Genomic DNA, 25,633 nt, shown 5'->3' with positions numbered 1-25,633 from the left:
AAAATTACCAAGAAAAAGCTCGCAAGTGTGTGTCTCCTTGTGATTACAAGAAGGAAAACTAACGATCGCGTCGTCGTGGGCAGCAGACGGCGCGGGTACAAAGGACTGCCAAGTGAAGATCTCCACGAACACCAACGAAGATAGACAAAAAAACATTAATATAATTAGTCACAGGTTAGTTATCAAAGACCCTTTAACTGGTATTCATTTCCTTATAGATACTGGTTCTGATGTTTCGTTGTTACCCAAATCTTTTCAAATACAACAAAATCAATCTCAATACACCTTATTTGCGGCCAACAACACATGTATTTCCACCTTCGGAACCAAGACTCTTACAGTTAGTTTAGGTCTCCGAAGAACGTTTACATGGAATTTTATTGTGGCACAAACAAATCATGCGATTATTGGAATTGATTTTCTCCACTATTTTAACATAATACTAGATTTGGGCAGTAAACGAATTATCGACAGCACAACTAATCTGACAAACAATGGTAAAATTTCTTGTCTTTCTACATCATCAGTTCATGCAATTCCTTCTTCATGCAAATATTTTGACATTTTGGTTCAATTTCCAGAAATTACAAAATTCTCATCTACTCCCTCATCACTAAAACATAGCATCTCTCACACTATTCTCACAGAAGGTTTTCCTATTTCTTCCAAACCTAGACGCCTTTCAGCAGAAAAGCTTAAATTGGCAAAACAAGAAATTCAACACCTCATTAACTTAGGTATTTGTCGTCCTTCAAATAGTCCTTGGGCCAGCCCTCTACATATGGTTCCCAAGAAAAACTCTTCCGATTGGCGACCGGTTGGAGACTATCGCAGACTCAATTCAATTACTGTGGTAGACAAATACCCAGTCCCCAATTTACATGACTTTTCTTATTTTCTCGAAGGAAAAACAATTTTTTCCACGATTGACCTCATCAGAGCTTATCATCAAATCCCAGTTGAAGAGGAATCCATTCCAAAAACAGCCATAATCACACCTTTTGGATTGTTCGAATTTACAAGGATGCAATTTGGATTGAAAAACGCAGCACAATCATTCCAACGCTTCATCAATGAAGTACTTGGAGATTTGGATTTTTGTTTTTCTTATATAGATGATATCCTAATTGCATCAACAAACGAAGCTCAGCACAAAGAGCATCTCAAAACAATTTTCGAACGTCTCCACCAATATGGGTTGACAATAAACCTAAACAAATGTGTTTTTGGCGAACATAAAGTTCAATTTCTCGGATACCAAGTTTCTGAAAAAGGTTCTTCTCCTCTTCCCGAAAAGGTATCCACCATTTCAAACTATCCTCTTCCTAAATCAATTTCAGATCTCAGACGTTTTCTAGGAATGCTCAATTTTTATCGTAAATGCTTACCTCACGCTGCACATCATCAAAGTGTTCTTCATGACTTACACAAAAACTGTAAGAAAAATGACAAAACACCAATCAAGTGGACTGACGAAACTGTGAATGCTTTCAATGAATGTAAACACGACTTAGCAAACGCTGCTACATTAAATCACCCCAGTTCATCAGCCCCACTTTCTTTAACAGTGGATGCATCAGATTTTGCTATGGGAGCAGTTGTAGAACAAATGGTAAATTCCTCATGGAAACCCTTAAGCTTCTTCTCCAAGAAATTTTCAAAAACTCAATGTAATTACAGTACTTACGATCGCGAATTACTTGCACTGTATTCAGCAATCAAATATTTTCGTCATTTTCTTGAAGGAAGACCTTTCACAATTTACACAGACCACAAACCACTCATTTATGCATTCATTCAAAAATCTGATAAAGCATCTCCTAGACAAATGAGACATTTAGATTTCATTTCACAATTCTCAACCAACATACTTCACATAAGTGGCAAAAACAACATTGTAGCAGATACTCTATCTAGAATTCAAACCATTTCTTTTCCGAATTCCATAGATTACGATGAAATAGCAAAAGCTCAAACAACAGACCCAGAATTTCAACACATTTTTAGAAATCCTCAACTTACATCACTTACCTTAAAACAATTTCAAGTTCCTAATACACAAAATTTGATTTACTGCGACGATAGTAACTCTAGAATTCGCCCATTCATACCGAAACATTTTCGACAAGCTATATTTAATAAATTTCATAATCTTTCTCATCCAGGTATTAAAGGTACAACAAAACTTATTTCATCCCGTTTTGTTTGGCCTTCAATGAATAAAAATATCCGAGAATGGACTCGTTGTTGTATTAACTGTCAAAAAGCCAAAATTCATAAACACACTGTTACCCCATTCAAACAAATTCAAATTCCGGATTCCAGATTCCATGATATTCACATTGATATAATAGGTCCTTTACCTCCCTCAAACGGTTTCACTTATTGTCTCACAATTATTGATAGATTTTCTTGTTGGGCAGAGGCTTATCCCATGACCAATATATCATCAGAAACCGTTGCCAATTGCTTTTATAGCAATTGGATTTGTCGTTTTGGCACCCCTATTAAAATTTTTACAGATCAAGGTCGTCAATTCGAAAGCTCTCTTTTCCAATCCTTAACCCAAATTTTAGGCTGTAAACGTGCCCGTTCTTCTCCTTACCATCCGAATACAAATGGCAAAGTAGAGAGATGGCATCGAACATTAAAAGCAGCTATCAAAGCTTATGCAACTGAACGCTGGACAGAAATCTTACCTACTATCTTACTCGGATTACGTTCTACCTTACGAGAAGAGATAGGAGTTTCTCCTGCTGAAATGTTGTACGGTACAACGTTAAGACTACCAGGTGAATTTTTTCAAGACAGCAATATCGTTGACCATCCTTCTTCTTTTATACAAACCCTCAAACAAAAAATGCAATCTCTTCAACCAGTTCCAACTACTCATCATTCTAACAGAAAAATTTTTATATCTCCTGAATTAAACACTTGTACACATGTTTTTCTTCGGAATGATACCATAAAGAGATCTCTTCAACCTCCGTATGAAGGTCCCTTTCTTGTTAAAAAACGTGAAGACAAATATTTTACAATTGTTGTCAGAGATAAGGAAGTGAATATTTCCATGGATAGGTTAAAACCTGCATTTTTAATCTCACAAGATCCAAAAATTAATAATCAATTCGATTCTCTTATCAACCAACCAATCATCCATCACCATACAAAGAAGAAAGATAAAACCGTACGTTTTGCTAATGTATAAATTATTAATCATAATTAAATTATATTTTTATATTGTAACGATTAATACCCTTAACATTATACCTCCGTTATTGGGGGGGGAGTATTGTGGTGCACGTAATTTAGTTCAGGTGCTAATTGTTAGTACCTGTTTTACGTTATTAATAATTAGTTCATTTATAGGTGTATTATAATCTGGTTGTTGTCATAGGTAGGTCTGGCAAACCACCAATTATTATTATTTTTTAGAGTATTTTGTGAATAGTTACTTTTTGTCAAATTAGTTTATTTAAGTAGTTGTCAAGATTAAAATAAAAGAGTTCCTTACAACATTCGCGATCATCAACATCTTTTAACCACACAAGGACACTCTTAAATTCTAAATCGTATACGGATTTTCTCAAGTGAGCCGGTTTCAGATGCACCGAATCCTAAACCCATAGGAAATATTTCCCTTCTATATTTACCTGTCCATTTGAGGAATGCAATTATGGAAAACTACAGCGGTAATTTCTCAGTAGATCTCAATAATTATCCTTTAACTATTGAAAGGTACTTGGCAGGTATCAATCAATGCACCAATGCCAAGTGAAAATTCAATTTTGCCAGTAGTTATTATAGATGTTTCGTTTAGGTCTAGATAACAATAGAAAGGGAACCTACAAATATTCGAAATTATATAAACAGTGTGTATGGCGCCAATTTTCTTTATTCCAGAAATTTTTTACTAAATAATATTTGGGGATCAAATTAATCTGATAATTTTTCAGTGAAGAGTGTTTTCTTTAAAAATTGCATTTTTTAATTTTCATATTGTGCTAAAAGTGCACCCCACTATCGATGTTGGGCTGTTCCGCATAATATCACTCATATGATTTTTAGAAAACAAGTCGTTATGCAAAAATTATTGGCAATTTTTCTATAAAACGAGGTCAGCGAGAGTGGAGAAAAGTTAGAGAAATAAGAAAAAAATCTATTTAGTATTAGGTGAACCACAATTATGTAGGAAAATGAGTTCGGATATTTTTTCGCAACTATTACAATGCACTTAGCGCACTAGAAAAATTGAACCAAACAAAACATGTTATTTCAGGAATGAGCTCATAATCAAAATGAATCATTTTTGAACATTTAAATTTTAAATTTGATACCAAAATTCGCTTTGTTTATTTCAATGTAAGTATTTTCAAAATCCACCCTATATATATTATATATATAATTTGAAACAATTATTTTTTTAATTTTAGGGTGATACCAGTAATATATTTATACTTTTAAATAATGTTGACGTTTCCACAGCATTCATTTATTTAATGTGCACCATTACTATAAGTCAAAATCATGGCCTACTTATCAAAAAATGCTTTAATGGCTATAACTCATAGAGTTTCTGAGAAAAATATTAAATGTAATGCATGGCTGAAAAGGGAATTTTATGACGATTTTGAAAATATAAATAATTGATATCACGCCCATATGAAAATCAAAAGTTTACTCATTTTTCTCCGAAAGTAAGGATGTAACAAGAAAACTGGCAACACTGCTAAACAGTTCTCAAAAAAGTGCTTTAATAATGTAAAACTTTTATTCCTCTAACTATAACCGTATAAGAGTTATTTGCAAAAAACGAAAACCGCCAAATTCGTTTTTTTCCGGATATCTTCGTAACCATTCGGAATTTCGTCGATATAAAAACAGATTATTAATTTGCTTTAAATTGCCCAACTTTTTCCCAATTTAAACCATTTTGTATCTATTACCGTTTCCAAGATCCCCATGCTGTTCATCCTTATCTGGGACACCCTGTATACTCATGAAATTTTTAATATCATCCCAACTTGAGCTATAAATAAGTAATCCATTCAAACGATTTATAGATAAATTCGAATCTATAAATCGTATCAGATAATAGATTGCTCGAATAGAAGTCACGTTATCTAATGAAAGCTGCGGTATATCGCAATAAAAAGACATGTCTTGATACCCGAATCTGAGTAATAAATCAAGCAGAGGACACGCTACTGAAACTATTTACTCACTTCATACATTTTTATGAGTGTGGCAATGCAGATACAGAAATTTAAAAACAGCAACTGAATGCAACTTTAATTAAAGTCCTTGAGGTGTATTTTAAAACGAAGCTTTTATCTAAAACAGCGCGAGTTGCTTACCTAGCAAAAACGGCAAAAGAAGAAGTCCTCCACTTACTACTGCTGACTTCATTACACCACTCGAAACTCTCGTATCTGCAACAAGAACACAAATATTACCGCACAAAGGCACAAAATAACTTTATAATTGAAGCAAATACATACAAACTGGTTTAGTGCTGGTAAATTTTACATGGTTCAAAATATATGTTGCAAATTACAGTCTATTAAAGTCAAACTGGTTTCTGTTTATGTGAAAAAGATATCCTAACAGTTGGCGCTTTTTTATCTGTAGTAAACATTATTAACATGTATATTTGTTTTAATTGCAATTTAATTGCAATTTATTAAACTAAATTATAAAGCGGCAGATTTTTAAATTTGTGCCAAGCTTTAGATAAACATGTGATATACGCTTTAGACGGATTGTTCGAGCTTTTTTAATTTTTTTTTAGGAATAATGCCTCACATTCAAGTAGGGATTTTTGGAACCACGGAGTTACACAATATTTTTAGGTAAAATTAATTGAGAATAACGTTCACTCCTTACCAAGGACTTAGACAAAAACACTTGTGAACACATTTGTTAATGAAAATTTTCGTCCAGAAAAAAAATAGAATTAAAGTGTATGAATTGTAAATACATAAAATATGTGAAACGGTCTGAAAATATTTGGTATCAATCACTGAGGAATTATAATTTTTCCACATAAGTCATGTCCTTATTCTTAAAGGTTCATTCAAGGTAAGAGTAGATATAATGTTGGAGATCTGGAACATGGTAGAAAAATGGATTAGGGACGTATTTAGTCAGAAGAAAAAGGAGGAAAAAACTATAAGAAAAGGGTCACATGGGATAGACAGTAATGGACTGCAGAAGGACGAAAAAAAAATTCCTCCCTCTTGAAATAATGCTCTTCAGCAGTTCCGGATGGGATCAGGAGTGAGAGTGGGAAGGGTGGTTTAGTGAGTAAATTGGAAATCAGGAGTGCTACACTTGGAGGCCAATTAACAGCTTACCATCAATGGCCTCCAGAAGTACATAACGTATTCCACCAAATCAGTATATTAATAAAAAATCACAGACTGATTTGAGGTAAGTGACTGTTGTTTTATCATTTTACCTAATTTAACGGCATTTTTTTAACTTTATTATTGCTTTTAATGATTACTCTAAACGTTATTAGTTAGTGTTTACTTGCTTTTAATATGTCTGAGTTAAACCTCTTGTTCAAGTATAAATCATCGAGTGTTATCGATGCTTACTTAACAAGATGTTACCCATCGGATTTTATTTTAACTAACATATATGCATTTTATCTTATTTTATGCTCATTTGATAATGGTTTCTTGGTCACGATGCAAGGTGTTGTTTTAATTAATTCTGTGGCTATTATCAAAGACGTGTATATCTAACCTATGAAATTCTCTACTTTTAGTGCAATTTTCATATACTTTACTAGTCTTTTTTAAAGATTTCTACATTTCCCCATTTTAAAATTTTTCATATTTTCAAAGAATCTATATGTAAATATAATATATAATAATATAATCTATATGCCATTTTCTGTATAGTTTTGTCTGTGTAAGTTTTGAATGTAATGCGCTTTCTATCCTGAAAACTATCTTTACATTGAACTCATTTTCTAATCTTTCGATTTACTTTGATATATTTGCTATACATGGAAAAAAGAGTCTAATAGATCTATTTGGACTTTGCCTCATTATCGGATGTTTCAATTCATTCAAAATTTCGCATAGTCTATACTGAAGCAAAAGCAAAATAGACTTATTACATATGTCGGAGATTTATTAGTTCTTGAGTTCTGCAAATGTAACATTAGAAGAGATAATAAGATGAAGGGCAGGCTGGTAGCCTTCTTAAGAAAAAGCATTGTCGAGCGAGGTCACTAATACCACGACGCTCCTACGTAGCCATGTGTGATAGTTATTTGGGTGACATTAAACTATTGGTCCCTTTGTAATAGGGACTAGTAAGTACTTTTCCCACGGTTTTAAAGGACTCGCCAGAACTGGAAAAGTTAAAACAACAGGGACAAAGAACTGGAAGTTGATAGATTGAAGAGCAGAAGAGCGGTCGTGGGGTAGTGAATTCGCTAGTCTGCCTTTTCATTCTTTGGCTATTAAAAAGATACCTTTCCTCAAACATGGAAAACGCGTCAAACGCTATTCCGACATATACCTTTTTATATCATATATGGCAGGTAAATCAGACTAGAACAAACCATCAGGAATTGAATTGAATGCTTTTCGCACAGAAACCCCAATGCATTTAAAGTTTACAAAGAGAAAATCGTAAAACGAAAATGAACACACACAAAACTTTATACAGGGTGCGCCGATTAAAACCAAACAGAGCTGTTTTTTCGGATGACGTAGAAGTTATGCAAAAATCCTTGGATACATTAACTTTAATATAGAGGGGGAAGTTTTATTTTGTTAGAAATCGAAGGTGATTTCCTTCATCTCCTAGGCAGAAGAAGAGTCACCCTGAAAATTTTAATGGCAAGAGGGATCGAGTGATACATTAAATTGAAGGTTTTTTGAAGGGATTTATGGTGATACCAAAATTTCTTACTCTGAAATAACCGTTGGCAAGTAAATCGCTTACTTCTGTATAAACACTACGATGGTACATAAAAAGTAAAAATATATATATATATATATATATATAATCTTTATTTCTCAATTAAGAAATGGGCTATCGACCAATGTGGTCTTTCTGCCCGTGAAATAAAAGTAAAAATATTTAAATTAAATGTTCAAAATGTTGTTCGTTAACTTCCTGGTAGTGAAAAAAGTTTGCTTCGAAACGCTATCGCACCTTCTGGAATATTTCGGGGCCTATTTAGAGTATTCATTGATAATGTGTTCTCGCAATGTTTCCAAGGTACGTGGAAGAATGGTATAAGCTTTGCGCTTGAGGTGACCTCATAAAAAGAAATCTAATGGGTTCAAATTTGAGGACCTTGCGGGCTATTCAATTGTGTTCCTTCTACCGTTCCAAGGACCAAGGAAATTTTGCCAGGATAATACCGGGGATCAGGGGAATAGTGCAATGATGCACTATATTGTTGGAATGTTAAAAGATTGTCTAAATAATTTCGATTATTTTGTACAAGATCTACTAACTGTGGATAAGCGAAGTCTTTCAACAATTGTAGATACGTTTCACCAGTCAAATGTCCGAGAATAAAATATGATCCGATAATATGATTCCCAAAAATATCTACCCAAACGTTTAGTTTATGAGAATGTTGTGCATGCACTTCATGGAAGATGTTTGAGTTAACATCTGACTAATATCTGCTGTTGCAGCTATTAACAATACCATTTAAAGCAAAACTTGCTTCATACGAAAAATAGATATTGAAAATTAATTTTTCATTTTCAGTTATTTTTTGGCTCATAAGTTCGCAAAATTATAAGCGGCGGTCAAAATTGTCTTCGTTTAATTCTTGTATAACTTTAATTTTGCAGGGGTGAAATTTGTGTACTTTTAGGATTCACTGAATGCTGATTGCACTTACTCCAATGAAAATCAACAATTTTCTGGCATTAGTTGTTGGTTCTAAAACTGTTTGCCCCAAAACCTCCTTCTCCACCGCTTCAATTCTAAAAGGGCGTGCACGTATTTTTTTTATGAACAACCGAGCCAGTTTCTCTAAACTTCGCTACTAATTCCAACACATACTTTCGGCTCACATGCTTGTCTCTATGACGTTGGTTCACGACATTAGCTGCTTGGTTTCCACATTTTCCATTGAGGAAAAACAATTTAATCATCACAATCGTCTCTGCAAACGAATAAACTATTTTAATGATAAATTGACACGCCAAACTAATAAATAAAATTTCTCTTCGAAATACTTATAGGCAAAAACGTGCCTATAGTCATTTGATACCAGTATTATAGCAAAAAACATTAAACTGTTATTGTTGTTGTTATGTAATGTTTAAAGTTTATGCTACTCCTCTAGGTACTTTGGAAATATTGCGAGAACGCATTGTCAATAAATGTTGCCGAATAAGCTTAAAAATTTTCCAGAAGGTGCGACAGTGTTTCAAAGCAAACTTGTTTCACTGCCAGGAAATGAATGGGTAGCATGGTGAATAATTAATGTAGATGTTTTTGCACTTTATGTATCATAGTAGTGTTTATACAGAAATAAACGATTTACTTGTTAACGATTTTCTCAAAGTACGAAATTTTGATATCACCATAAAGTCCTTCAAAAAACCTTTAATTTGATGTATCACTCGACTTTTCTTATCATTTAAAATTTTGGGGGTGATTCTTTCTCTGCCTAGGAGGTGAAAAGAATTACCGTCAATTTTTAATAAAAAAACTTTCCCCCTCCATATTAAAGTTGACGTGTCCGAGGATGTTTGAATAACTTCTTCATCAACCGAGAAAACAACTTTGTTTAGTTTTAGTTGGCACACCCTGTATATAAGATTCCTTGCGAATGTAAGGAACTTTATATTAGCGAAAACTTTAGACCTTTAAAAAAGATAATCCAAAAACATCAGAATTACATTGAAAATAGAGAATTTCATGGGTCAAACTTATGTCAAAGAACTTGTATCCATAACATGCTGATAATGTCATCAAGAAACAATTATCAAAGAAACTGCATATATTTTATTAAAGTTTTAAAAGACAAATTAAATTAAGCATAAAAACTAAACACCTTAATCGACTTTTCAAAATTATAATATACCTTCAGTCAAAAACTGCCATTCCTTAACGATAAAGACAAGGAATGTTAAAAGTATTTTTAGCGCGAAATTTCACGGGTCCTACAACCCCAACAACTTGTGTGTGCGTGAGGAGTTATTCCTCAACATAGTAATAGGGAAAAAGGAAGAAAGTCTTATTTCAACCGACAGCCTCATTTTTACAATTTTATTTCTCGAATTGGTCTTTTTCATGTCCCAACGAATAAATGTGTTATGCCTTACGTACAAGTTCAAATGCTGAGAAGGTATTTCCTATGCATATTACTGTCTATCGATGTGTCGGATTATGTTGGAACCGTCAAATTGCTTGTACGCTTGACATGAATTCAGAGTGAATGCATTTCTTTAGGAGCGGAAAACTGGAACGTCCAGAAGGCAATGACTATAATTTTAGTAACGATGTCCTTTAGATTTCTTCGGTTGTAATTAAGGTAAATGATATAAATTTCCAGAATTAATGAAAATTTACTCAATTATATTGCTTGAATGTTTGATGTCAAATATGAGACTCTTAGGAAGAAGTGTTCGAAATAATAACTTTGGCAAGCCTGTAGTTTAAAACAGCGTACAATATTTCTGGGGTTTATAAACAACGCGTAAAATTTCAGGAATGTTAAAATTGATTCAGGGGTTGTCAGATATTTTATTAAAAGTTATGAAAACAAAAGAAAAAAAATATAGCCGGGGTTGGATTAGAGGCTCAAGCCCTAGGGAAAATAAGCGAGGAGCTTAGTGTATACTACAGTTTACTGGTGGCTGGATATTAAAGAGATAACATGCAGTGTTTCTATACGTTGCTGATGATCCCACGGTTTTACATTTTTAGCTAAAGGTCATGTCTATTATGTAGGTTCCTTTGAAGCGCCTTCTGGGAAAGTCAAAAAGATCTCTTTTGAAACTTTATAAGCAGTTTACTTGGTTCACTATAAATTCAGACGCCTTTCATTCATAGTTAAAGCAGCAATAATGATGCTTCTGTGACTTGAAGTGCTTCAAGGCAAACTACATAATATAATATAAACAATGAACAGCTGCACTAATATAAGTGCAGAAGTTGACAAACGCGGTTTCAGGGAGCTTTCATGACGTTTCCATTAAGGCTTAAAAGCTGTACTTTTGGCTTTATTTCAGGGATGGGATTTCCTGATAAACACAGTATAATAGTACATCATGATTTTAGTATTTTCGTCTGTTTTTTGTCAGTTCATTAAATATTCATATCTAAAAGTCTCTTACGTGAAATATAAGGTCCAGCCAGGAATGTGATGTTTCGTATGATACTAGAGTTAAATTTTAATATGCAAAAATTATTCTTAAAATTATTATTAAGAGCCATCATTAGACGGTATATTTCAATATATTCTGGCAACTAGTTCATAAACTGCGTGTCGAAGTCCATGAGAAATATATTTTACCTCTTGATTTATACTATTCGTCAACTCATCGATTGTACTTAACGATCCACTTTAGACTTTAAGTAAGTATGTCCATAAACAACAATCTGGGACTCCTACGTTGGGAGATAGATATATCCATTTCGGGACTCTAATCTCTATAGCTGCATTTAATAACGAATCCAATTGCCACTAGCCCTGTTCCCCTATCGCTTCCTATATCAAAAAGTGGAGCCCCGAAATGCTACACATTTCGAGTCCGGAGTCTGTATATGACTGATATCCAGGTGGTTTAAATCACTGTGGCTTAATTGGATGGTAATTTTTTATTGTCTATCTGAGTTTTAATTCTACAGGAACATGTGAAAGTGAGGCTGCAATAAAATTTTACTCACCTATTCCTACTAGAAGTAGAGCCCTTATGCAATATCGTCTAAAGCCTGGTCTGCACGTGACGTTTTTTCTTCAGTCTTGCATGATCTGAGAAAATCATAAACAAGATTAATACAAATTGTGCAGCTATAATACTCAAGTAAACTTTTGGTCTCTAGGACATTGGTCTTTTGGACTTTTTTGGCCATTAAATTTGTGGTCGTGTGTTTACCCAAAAATCCAGACCATGAGTCTTTTGCTGCCAACTCAGGGATAAGATTTCAATATACTCTCCTAACAAATTCACAAACCCTTCGTTTTTTTATTTCATTCACTTTCATTTTAAAAACATCTCACTTCACAAATCATCCAATCGTATTTATTTCGTTAGTTTTGCCCTGCAACTTAATTGAAATAATCCGGCTTGAACACTATTTTCATCCGTTTCATCGACAAAATACTAGCAATGCAGTTGATGTCTTTCTTGAAGAAGATATTAGATTTGTTTTTCAAAGCATCTCTGATATTGCCTGTAGATACTTATAGCAATTAGGACGCACTAATTATGTTGAATTTTAGGATGAAACTGGTATTTGAATACAAGTGCATTTTACTTAGAAGATCAGGGGCTTAACAAATTAACATGATGATGGTTCCGAATGTTCAAAACGTGACATTAAATATTTTCATGGTATTATCATCCAGAGGAGAAACAAGGCCAGTGAAGAAATAATAAGTATGTGTTAGGAAGAAAAATGTAATTTACAGGTAGCAATTTGAGCAACAATGTTTTTCTTTTTTGAATATTTCTGATATTCATATTATATTGTATTTTTGATAATTGTATTTTTCTAATATTCGAAAACATAAGGTGATCACTTCTATAATAAACACTATGGGAATATCTGAAGCGGTAAGAGTTACAGGATTGGATAAATTAAGAAAAAGCTGCTCATTTTAATGCTATTATGGATTCATCATGAAAGAGGATTTATCTATGATGTTTTCTGGAATATAAAAAAAAACAACTTAAAATAGTTAATTAGAGAAATATTACACCAAAAACACTACTAATCCCGTTTTTGATGAACTTTGGAAGTATGATTTTCATACTGGGGTGCGTCAATTGATAGCCAACTTTGTGATTTTCACTACATTAGAAGTTTACTCTATTAACTAAAGAAAAAATAACTTTTCTAATACTGTATTATATATAGCCACCCCTCCCCCAAAAAAAGGAAATAAAACGATTAATAGCGAACAATAACAAAAATTATAATACTACTAGATATTTTGGTAAGTATTAACGCTCATCAACTGACAAGTTGACCTAAGCAAGGGGATTAGCGTGCAACCAGCCAATTTCACAGCTTGCAGTTTTTCTTTTATACATTTAAGTGGTTAAATATTACGCATTTCTTGAGTAAGCTCAGACCAAAAATATCAGAAAAATATATACTGGTTTCAAGATAAAAGTAAAACTATCTAAGTGTGAAAAATTGGCTTTCACTTCATATGCATGGATGTGGACACTTTAATGCCTATTTTTAAAACGCCTTTTTCGAACATGAATCTCTCATTTGACGAAGTAACGATCGAAGATATTGCAGTTTTTCGTTGAACAATTAAGACATTGATAACAGAATTTACTTGAATATTCCTCATTCCCCTGCTATCTAATAATGCTTCGCATGTCACAAACACTAATATCTGCAAATTAATGAAAGCTCGCTATTTAGCTCGACTAATTCTTGCTGCATTACTATTATATAAGGTAGGTATAAGACATTCAGAGATAGAAGATCGATTTATTATTTGCCTTAAGCTGCAAATTGGATATGCACGCTATAAGCCTTTAAGCCAGTATTTGCTTTGGATTCATCAGGGGACAGCTTACCAATGAAATTTCCTTCCAATATAAACGTCTTTAACGTTCCCCTGGCTAGGTTTCAAGACATTAGGGATTTGTGGCACATTGAGGCACATTCTGCACATCTGCGGATGAATATATTTGCAAATGAATATAGGTTTAATTCGAGAATTGTTCTAGCTAAATAAATTGGAAACGTGATTTTCAGTAAATTATGCGGCGGGGCACAAACAAAAACAATCAAGGCGTTGAGTGCGGTCTGAAGACTCCATTATCTTAAATAGTTTTCTGTGGCTTTGTTATTCACAACAGTCTCTGGAATGCAAATTAATTCTAATCTCTAAATCTCCTTTGGGTTAAACAACGAAAATCCTAATTAAACAGCATTGAGGGCTAGACAAAAAAGCAGGTTTCGCACATGTACTACACTCAAGGGATTGCCCGAAAAGACGAACGTCCAGCTCGAAAGTTTTATAGAAAAAATTCAATTATCACCTAGGGCAGAGTCGAAATAACATCAGGCACAATTTATATCTGAAGAAAAGTGTCACTCAAAGGACCCCAAATAAACTCCGGAATGTCAAACGCGCTCAAGGGATTGTCTTCTCTCAAATAAGGGATTGCGTCTCACAGATAAGACTCAGAAATAAATGCTCAGCCATTTTTCAGTTTTTGTCGACATCGGTTTTCCTTAATTTTGTTGTCTTAAGCCAGGAACGCGAAAATTTCCGGGAATTCAGTTAAGTCAGTGTTTGAAGGAATATTTTAAAGGTTTACATTAGCATTTTAACTTTGTCAGTGGCTTGGTTCGATAATATTGAAAGCTTTTCATAATCTTTGTGATCGTTCCACCGACAGGTCACGACATCAATTATGAATTTATATTGGAGTTTAATTAATTCAGTTTAATAATTCACCAATATTACTAAGTTAATTGAGAAAGTTGGATCTGGATCATTATCCTTTTTGCCTAATACCCAAATAGCATGAATGCAAATAGCATTAACACGAATATTATGTTTTCCTTTTTAATTTTTTTAGGCAATAAATGCCTGATGGGATAATGTCATTTCACATGGGGGTGTGACTCATAGACAAGTGATACCTACTAGACAACTCAATTTTAAGTCGCGTACAATAAATAATAGATTTGAGGTAATTGAAGAAATTTGATCTGAAAGCAAATATTTTGGACACAAAATTTCTAATCTGAGTTGTCCCAACGTCTATAATATAATAGTTCTTCTGTGAGGATGCTACGTATTTCGGTGTAAACTTTTTCTCTCTTTTCTACTATACAGGGTGTAATCAAATGTTTTGGCTAAACTTCACCAGCGTGATCTATGAAACCAAAAGATAAAAAAGAGTTCCTATGAACATAGGTCCGCAACGCCTTGGTTTAAGAGATATAGACTGTTGAAATTAAAATATTTTTGTTGCTGCCGGAGGAAGATATTTTGAACAATATCTCTAATTGTTAATAAAATTTACTGTTTCTTAACCGAATGTTTTTAATTTTTAATTAAATTATCTTCCAACTAAGCATTTTTAGGCACATATCAAAAATACTTATTAATTAAAAAAACGCATTCAGCATGCATCATTAGTTTTAGATGTGTTTTTATCAGAAACCGTTGTTTCTAGCGACATCGATAAAGTATACTTTTTTAAAGCAGAAAAGGTGACAAAAAGGATATTTTTAGTCAAAAGTGATATACAGTGTCGAACACAAAAGTTAGAGCCGGTTGAAATGTGATAGAATCCTGTATGTGCCTCCCTCTATTAGTAATCAAAAAATGAAGATAATATTTGGATTTTGCGCTATAAAAAACCCTTAAATTCCAAATTTTGTACCATTCTCAAATCTTTGTCCACAATTATTCAAGAAAAACCAAATAAAAAAATTCATTTCAACACCTTATATCTCTTAAATGGAGGTGTTGCGAACTTATGTTCATAGCAACTTTTTTACTTTTTGGTTTCATAGATCACGCTGGTGAAGTTTGGCCAAGACATTCAGTTACACCCTCTATATACTTTTTACCATCTTACCTAGAGTACACGATGTCCAAGGAAAAATATTAGTAAAGTTTTCATTTGGTTTACACCGTGTACCCTAGAAAAATGAAAATCGATACAAGAATTTTTAAACGATATTAATGAAAACATAATGAATTGTTTTAATATATAGATATAAAAATTTAGATCTTGTATTTGTCATTTTCAATGCTAAAAAAACAATAATACTATAGTTAATATTCAGCACAGGAAGTATTTGAAAATATCTCATATAAAAGTAGAAAACATTAAACAAATATTAATAATTACTAAAATAATTAATTCTATCTTTATTATTTATTCTATTTAATTATTATTTTATAGTCCCAAATCAACGTGAACTGACGATTTAGTATAAATACAAAACGTACCTAACGTGGTATAAAACAAATAGAAAAGCGTAAACCAACATATATTCAGATCAAACAACATCGCAACGTGACAGGTAAAACGAGCTGGAATTGAATATCGACTAGGCCTGTAATGCATCGGAATTTGCACGTTTATATTGTTGCTACTTGGATATTTAAATGAGCCCAGCATACTACCTCTTCCCTAAACACTATTTTTTAACTCATTTAATTTCTTTCTTTTTTACAATCTCTTGACACTTTACGATTGCTTCAGAGTTAGTTCCAAAAAGTTCTAGTATCGATTGCTTTAAAATGCTCAAAACGATTAGCATTATAGCAAGCAGAGTCTCAAAGGAGCTTTCAAAAAACTTTCTTTCCAGTTTTTTCCAAATCGTTTGATAAAGGAAATTGTGTTCGAATAATTTCACCTACATGATTGACTCCATGAAAACATATAAAACACACACATACATGATATAAAACACTTTTAAATTTGATTATGCTTTTATCATGTATGCATGCATCTGCACGACACAGCATCAGTAATATTTTTTAACTTGAAACAAGGTTTGGCAAAAAACGGTGTTAATTCATTATGAAAAAAACCTCAATATATTATAATTATTCGTTTTTTCTAACTGCTTAGAATTCATTAAAAAGGCAGTGGTTGGACACTCTTGAGTCCATATTTTAAGCATCAGGTTAGTTCACACAACCAAATGTAATTATTCCAAATTTTCCTTCAATATCATCGATTACATCTTCATAAACTAAACCCTACGTAAGGTTAAATCGACCGGATTATACTTTCTTTTGTATTTTTCAAGAAATTAAGTAAACGTGCTATTATTTCGTTTTGTTCTGCAAATGGAATATTGCACGCAATCATTACACTATACACATTAAAATAAAATTATTTTTACTGCTTTGGGCACTACGTCAAATATCAAGTAACTAACCCCTAATAGGAGCAAACACCAAATTCAAAATACTACAAAAATCTGAATCTGGCTTAACAGCTGTAGACCAACTCAAAATTATAACTGTTACATTTCTTCTGGGTTTTACCATTGTAATGGCAAAGAGAGACTCCAAATTATATAGGGTGGTTGTGGACACTAGATGGATAAGAATGTCACAATTACTATCAAAATACTTTTTCAAATTCACAGTAGTTGAATCAGACTGATTGAAAATCAGGTGATAAGGATTAATTTGATCTAGATCGTCATTTTCGAAAAGGTCTTTTATTAAGTAATAGCCGCGACATACCTGCTTATCGAATGTCAAGAATTATTGTATAATAATTGAGAGGCTTTCTCAACCATTATGGCGGGTAAACCAAGCAGATATAGGGCAGTTATATTGTAGTTTTAAGTTGGTCGAGATCATCGTTGCTGAAAAGGCATAATGTAAATACAATGAACAAGATTTGGAGACGGTATTAGATTGCAATTTCATTTTCAAAATTTGAACTGGTTTTCATTGAATTTCATTCTTGACGATAATAAAGGGTGCTTTAAGAAAATTATAGTATTTATATGAAATGCTAAGGCCGAGTTATTCAATCATCGTTTAAGTCACCTATCTAAACCATCAACCTAAACCGAACTCTCGTAAATTTTGAAGTGCATAGGAAATGCGTTGCTGACATAAAAGCAGCAATAGCAATATAGCAGCATAAGCCAATTACCTTAAGTGTATTCATATACCTATACGAGGTATAGCTTAGGGCATGATTCAACAACTCGGCCTTAAAGTGAAAATATTTTCCAATAGTATTTCAAATATGTGTACAACTGGCATTACAAGAAGGTTTAAAAATCGAAAAGGTATAAAAACTATTTTAAAAAAAATTACGTCTGGCACATTTGCTAGAAATCTATGATTTATTTGTAACTGGGCTAGTTTTAGGCTGCCTGCCTCTTAACAATTGACTTCTTATGCAGTACACCTAAGGCTGACTAGGCCAATTTTGAGAAAATGACACACAAAGAGATTTCTCTCTTTCACATCATACGATGCGAAATGTGGAGGGGCGGTTTAATTGGCAAGATCAGTCCTAATTAGTAGTTACATAAGTACTAATCTATAGGGCAGGCTGTGCAGATTCACTGAATAGCTCGCATCGAAATTCGTACTACGTTCGTAATACTCATGCAAATTGTATTTTTTTCTTACAGCAATTTAGTTTTCGATGTATAAAAATAAACTGTTTTACACGTGCTATTACGTGTCCCCTTCACATCATATAATGTGAGAGAGAGAGAGAAACCTTTCTATGGGTCCTTTTTTCGAAATTGGCCCAGTCAGCCTTACGCCTACTATATAGCTAAAATAAGATTTGATGACTACAAAATTCCACAATTTTGTTATAAATATAAAAGCATTAACATAAATAAACATACAGAATATTTGGCATGCATAAAAGGAAACAATAAATCACTTCGTTGAGCGCCGCCATGCTAACTTTTTTTTTGGTTCAGAAAAATTTTATTTTGAAAGTTCGTGATGCTGAACAGTTTACGCCGACTACGGAACATGAAAATGAATATTATGAAATTCCATAGAAGGTATTTCCATCAACCAAAAAACAATCAAAAGCTTTTTCTAACAATTAATGATTGTTGTGTTGATACACCTTATATGCATTTTCCTAAAATTTAAATTTGGAAGATATGGGTGCCGATTAGCAGAACACCTACTAAGTGATACCACTGACTTCTCTAAAATGAATTTTTCCAAGTTTAATGAAAAATTTCATAAAACTAACAAATTATTATTTTTTATTTTGAAGTTTTAAAAATTACAAGGTGGTGAAATCATCACTATAAATGCTACAATAATTTAAATTTTAATTCAATTTTTACAATTAATGATATTCTGCATAATATCTCTGTAAGTTGCTTTATTGTTATGTTTGCTTTAGAAGCTTGCCCCAGACTCACACAAAAAAATCCGTTGAGCCCAAATATTGGTAAACATCATTTTATTACGTTGTTCTAACATTTACGAATAAATATTTTGCATTTAAGTAAATTGAGGTAATTGGGTTTCTCTAGGCAACTAAACTAAGAAAATTTCCTTCAAGTTGTTTAATTTAAAACAAGTTTGTCAAAATTTTCGAGTTACTAGTTTTACTAAGACTTCAAGTTTAAAATCAGAGGTGTCTTTTCTGTCTGGACGAAGATCCTTATTCTATTTTTAGGTATTTTATTTTTCCAATCTGCGAAAATAATTTTTCATATAACACTCTCTGTTCCCAATTTGGAAGTGGTCTAATAGATTATAATGAAATTCTATTATAGATTTGTGTTTGTACTATAAAGTGAAGTCCAACGGTAGGTTGCAAGTTACGTTAGGTTATTATAAGCTAAATCAACAAAGAGTAAGGAAACAATAACAGACGTGGGAAATAACAGATTCTAATCAAGAACGTTTTGGACACATGTTCAGCACAACAGAGGCACATCCCATCGTCCACTTGAAGAAATGCTTGATGAAACAAGATTATTAAGAAAACAATAACGTGACAATGATAAATGACTTGCAGTTATATATTTAAAATTTTTCCAAACCATGGAGTGAAGCGAATTCATCAACTTTCCAATTCCTCATCCTTGATGATCTGCAACGATATTTTCAAATTTTTTAACCAACCTGATGTAAGGTAAATTAGATTTTTTAGAATATTTAGGTATCTCACTGAAAATTAAATATGAGTACACCGATGCAACCTGACCTGAAATGAAATTTGGATAATATCTAAACAATCCCAAGTAAAGCAACGGTTTTTCTCTGCTGTTTTTGAATAAGCAATTTTTTGAATTTCTAAGTACAAGCTCAATTAACTTGATCTTAAATTCCTAAAAATTATAGATGTGACTACGTAAATAATTCAATTCAAGATCAAAGTTCAAAAATAATGAGTGATCACGGAAAATCAAATTCGGTAATTTTATGAAATCTAATACCAAAAAAAAACGTTCCCAATTAAACTGTGTGCAATAGTTGGTTCATATTTTAGATGAAGGTTCCATTAAGAATTGAATGATAAATCTAACTCTCTCTAGACCCTTCAAAAACAGAATAAGCTCTCGAGACATACAGCCTGCAGAATAATTATTTTTGGGAAGAAATGGGTCGTTTAGTGTTAAGTCACTCGCAAAATGAAGGATGTAGATTATATGAGTCCTCATATGTATTTTTCCACTAATGGCTTACTGCATTATTCAAAGTTCAATTTGTTTGCCCTATTTAACAAATAGAAAACATATTATTTTTAGTACAACATTGATTTAATTATTAGCATTACGCAAACTCAGCAACGCATAATAAATTTACGGTTTATTTCAGTTTTAAATTAAAAATTGGCAAATCGCAAATCCTGTTTGCAGCGGATTATTGAAATAGATTATTTACAAGTTCACATCGGCAGATTTGATTAAACCGTATTCAAAATGTATAATGTAAAATTGTCCCAGCAGGCATAAAAAGCCTCTCGTTAAGGTAAATTCGTTTGGACTATCCGAGCGTTTCAAAATAATGTGACCAATGCGTTATTATGTCAGTGCCTAAACCCCTGGAAAGCAACAAATGATCGTTGCCTGCGACCTCATCCCTTTCCAGGTTATTTACTAGCCTTAAAACTTTTAATGAGGTTTCTTAACATACAATCCACCCTTTACATTCATTTCCATTGTTGTCACTGTAATTACGGTAATTAAGCCCAACTTTATTTAACTACGGCGTTTAATGCTTTTAGGTGGAGGATGTTTGTCACCTTTCTTTTTAGTTTTCATTTCCCAGATCCTTTTAGTCTTTTAGACATTCATTTATTGGTGCGCTTAAATGTTTCTTAAATTATTCTAGTATAAGCCTCGACAGAGACAGTGTACTTATTTTAATACAGTCCTGGAGTAAAGTAATACTAATCTGATGTCAGCAAATCCTATTGGCTCGATAAGTTAAAACAATGAGCTTCCAGTACATTCGCAGTTGTTATAAGTACAGACAATATTGAAGACGGCTGAAGTATGTCAGCAACTTTCCCACAAAAGCTGCAACTTAGCAAAGTTGGTATCTGAAAAACTTCATTTTGACTCGACTTGTTATAGGGATAATAAATTTCAACTTTTTACTGGCGATAAGGAACATTGCTCAAAAGATCTGATAAACATGTACTCATTCGTACAGCGTAAATACAAGTTTCAAGTATAAATTTCATTTAAAATTTTCATTTCAAGTCGTTGTTGCACCAGTCATGGAGCAATGCGACAAGTTTGACAATGGACATGCGGAGCGATGAGTTGGCTTACAAAACGTGGGCCTTATACTATTTTTCCTATTGAACGGAATTTTCATATTTATCATAAATCTAAAACAAAGATTTACTGAATGTAGCCCTTGACTGTAAAAAAGTTAGTGCATGTGATACACTCCTGCATGAGTCATTTGGTGTAAAAATCATATATACATATAACAAATTGGGCTTCCTTCAAATTTTTGGAAAAATATAATTCATGAATTATAGGATGAAATTGTTGCACTATTACCATAACATGAATTACAGTATGCGAGATGTGGAATATCAAATACAGGGTGAATTTTTAGACTGAAACGAGGCATTTACAAAGTGCGACGCCCTCATTCTTATTGTAAGGATATAATGCTATGTAGGGGAGATACTAATAATCAATACTTTTTTTAAGTTCTCTGAAAAAAAAGGAAAAAAATTTTTTTTTTCTACATTTGCTACTGCTAATTTAAAAAAAAACCTGTAGTGAACATCCCAAATTCTAATTCCAATATGAGCACCTGGGAAACCATATAACAATAAAGAGTCTGTTAAATGGAGGTAAAATTATTATTTTCAATAGTAATTAATTCCACTTTTAACATTTTGTGAATTCCTATTATTTTCAAAATTATCCGTGAAAAATCAAATTTATCAATTTTTAAGGATAATATAACAAGTACAACGAAAATTATAAATAATTTTTAGGGGCATTTACACAAATGCAACAGTGCACGTATGCCTTTTTCGGTTTTATTGAGCGTACAGTTATTGTATATTGCGAATATAAGTTTTGGGAAGAAAATAATATCCCAAAACGCATCTTTGGTTCCACGTTCATATTTAAAATTGATGATGGTATGTCAAAGTTGAAACGTTTTATATCAAAAATGATCGCTTTATATTATGGTTTTCGGAAAAATGTTGTAGGGAAGTTATCTTAGTTTTGCTGAATTTTCTAAAATAGGTTCAGTAAAAATGAAAATAAAAATTTCCAAATTTGCTTTTTCTAGGATATCTTTTGAAAATAATAAGAATTTTTAAAATGTTAAAACTATATATTAATAATGCCTAAAAAATGTAACTTGGTCTCGATTTAAAAAACGCTCTAACTCTTATGATTATCCTTATCATCCTCACAAATCCCCCCGTTGATAGTGGTATTTGGGGCACCGAGTATATGCTGTAAATACCGTGTATTTTATAATTTAATGACGGTTTTTGATATAAGTATATTAATCCTCATTTTCATAGGAGGCCTTTGGCTATTGACAGACAGAGGTGACAGCTGTGTTGCCACTGTAGAAGAATAATTGCCATTGTCGAGGGTGAGGTGAAGAATTATCATTAAAAGTAATAACCCAGAAGAAATTGACGTAGTAAAGGAACTAAAATTTAACTAATTTTTGCATTGAATACAGCCATATATTAATGTTCCTATGACGGCATATTGTCGTTAAAGATATACCATCTACTGGCATAATCGAGGCATATATAAGGCGTGAAACCATTTCTTTTGATTTTGCCGCCATGAATGAGGATTTCTCTTAAAAAATGCCACATCCATTCTTTCTAAGTTATTGACAAAAAGGGTTATGGGTTTTGCCAAAGCTATTTATATTATAAATTAGGAAGTATCATGTTGGATGATGATTTGACGCACTTATTCATACAAAACAAAGAACCGCATCGAGGAGAGAACAAGACAAAACTGATTAAATCAATATTTTAATGACATTGGTGGCAGGGGAGCAGTTCTTTTATATTATAAAACATCAATTTTAAAGCAGTTTCGCTTAAATATACGTCAATTTAATAAATTCTACCCGATCCCCTCCTCTCAATGCGGTCCACCACTTTATGTGAACAAATTGGTCAAACCACCCTGTTACTCCGACATGCTATTTCATAGCATGTAATATGCGTAACTTCGGTTTTGCACGCACATTTGTGTGATTTATGTAGTTCTTGCCTGTGTGGTGCTATTAAATATGTTACACCGGCAAGAGCCAAAATCATAAGCCAATTACTACACGTAATTTACTCTAGAGATCGTTGATATCCATAATTTTCAATTATTGATGTTCTTCGTCAGAAGTAGCTCGTTTGTATTTACTTTGTGCTAATAACCTAAAGATGAATCAGTTCTCTTATAGAAACATATCACTTCTATACGTTGGCAATAATTAGCAGATAGTCCCAGAAACTCGGCCTACTATTACTCTGAAGTATATGTACATCGATGGATCAACGCTCTAAATTGAACTACATTTCATAAAATCAACGTTTAAGTGTTGATTCTGTGATTTACAAGAAATCATTCGTTATGCGATGAAGTAGCTTGCAGTAACTCCTCCTAGTAGAACCTAGCTTCTTTGAAATCGTGTATTGTTATGGAAAGAAGGGAAAAAAATTAAAATGATTTCGAATCTCCACCGAGACGAATGCACTGTAAATAATTAAATTTAATTGTAGTTTGTGCCTTGGCTTAGACAGAAACAGTAAAATAATTAAGTTGCAATTGGAATTACCTATGTAAGCTACATCACGAATATCTCAGCTAGGTCTCTACCTTCCAGTGCAACTATTAGTCCAATTACCTAAATTGCCTAACCAAACAATAACTTTAACAATGCGTTGTGATAGATACACCCAATCTGGAAATTAAACTTAAAACTCAAGCACCCATAGAAGGTTTTATCCCATTTACAGATTAAATTGGCTCTATATATTGAGATAGACACCGGATGCGGCTGAGAAAGATAGAGTAGGGCTTAAAATTCTATTAGCTGGAACATTTTAAGCCCGCTGAATCCCAAATAAGGTAAATCCCTTTTGGTTACTTATGCACAGATAGCTTGCTGCTCAAGCTCTAGGTATACACAATTCTTGATAATAAAAAATTGAGGACCTCTAACTCCAAATATGTCTCGATTTCTTTGAAAATATCGAATCATGAATTATTTATCATTATTTTAATCCAAAAAAATACTTTTCCATTATTCTCCTTGTTTAAATATTAAATGTGCCGACACATGGGGTTCCAGAGCAGCCTGCCATTAATGCATAATTAAAGCGAGAGATTAAACAGAGCTCTGCTTAGCGCCAAACGAGCTATTTAATAGGAAGTTAAATTTAGAACTTTTCTTGTGTATGTCAAGGATGGATTAATTAATATTTCTGTGGAACTCGTTAAATATAAGATTATGAAATTGTTGCCTGACATAGGCAGTAACACTAAATTTTATCCCCAAAGATTTTAATTAATGTGTTTTAGTCAGGTAGAGGACTAGAGAATAGTGCATCAATTAAAAAAAGGCATTTTTTGAATGAATTTAGATTAAATAGAAATTTAGAGAATGAAGGCGTGATCTTCATAAAATAAATAATAATCTTTTGTATTTAATAATAATTAAATAGAAAACGACATTTAATTTTATTTTAAAAGAAAAATTTCATACTCTGTTTAAAAATGATTGTCCCATTTGACACTTTTTACAAAATTAAGCATATAACTTGATAATATGTTATTTATTTGTGCGTAATAATCTAAAAAAAAAACAAATTTTAATGAGTGAAAATACAGTATACAGTAATTTTGTTGTATTCGTGTTACTACTTGAAATTCCTAATTTTCTGTCGCTTGAAAAAGTAAATAGCTGTATTTGTTTTTGGAGGTTCAAATACTCTTAGTTTATGGAAATTCAACGTTCTCGAGTAATGAAGAAGAACTTATGTGATGACGAAAGAAATGCCATTTTTCAAATACTCCTAGCACGATTTACGGTTACTTCAATTCTATTCAGTCTCTTCAATATCCAAAGTCTCTGAAAAATATTTTTTATTATATTGACGTTGTTCAACATTTTTGGGAAGAATGACCTGTAGAAAAAATCGAAAATATTTTTCTTACAATTCAGAAAGTGTTCGAAAATTCTATGTTAGTTGGAGGCGGCAATAATTATAAGCCAGCACATATTGGAAAAAAAGGACTGCGAAAAATTGATCAATTTCAGTCATATTAAAATGTATTCTGGAAGCAATTGAAATTTCTCAAAATTTGTTAAAAGATATTTAATAAGTAATATAGTTGTTTAAATTAAAATTAAAATTAATAGAAGCATATTGTGTTAAAAATCAATAAGACAATCACTTTAAACAATAATTTTCTCTAAAATGGACAATCATTT

At 32.5% G+C, this 25,633-nt stretch overlaps 1 protein-coding gene across 2 annotated transcripts in view; it reads right to left on the bottom strand.

Annotated features, from left to right (window-relative positions):
- Positions 1–25,633, bottom strand: part of LOC136419426 (neural cell adhesion molecule 1-like) — a 109,090-nt gene that overhangs the window by 58,820 nt on the left and 24,637 nt on the right. Inside the window, exons 2-3 of one of the 2 annotated variants that reach the window (XM_066405716.1) lie at positions 11,890–11,974; positions 5,358–5,432 (exon numbers count right to left, since the gene is read on the bottom strand). In XM_066405716.1, coding sequence (XP_066261813.1) covers positions 5,358–5,409 — 52 coding nt within the window. In that variant the 5' untranslated portion in view covers positions 5,410–5,432; positions 11,890–11,974. Of the gene's footprint in view, positions 1–5,357; positions 5,433–5,501; positions 5,551–11,889; positions 11,975–25,633 lie in introns of those variants that run through there. The other variant, XM_066405717.1, reaches the window with a different exon arrangement.

This window comes from Euwallacea similis, chromosome 2 (assembly GCF_039881205.1).
Source record: "Euwallacea similis isolate ESF13 chromosome 2, ESF131.1, whole genome shotgun sequence".
Taxonomy (NCBI): Eukaryota; Metazoa; Arthropoda; class Insecta; order Coleoptera; family Curculionidae; genus Euwallacea; species Euwallacea similis.
The sequence above is the reverse complement of the archived record's forward strand: the minus strand, read 5'-3'. Positions and strand labels throughout refer to the sequence as shown.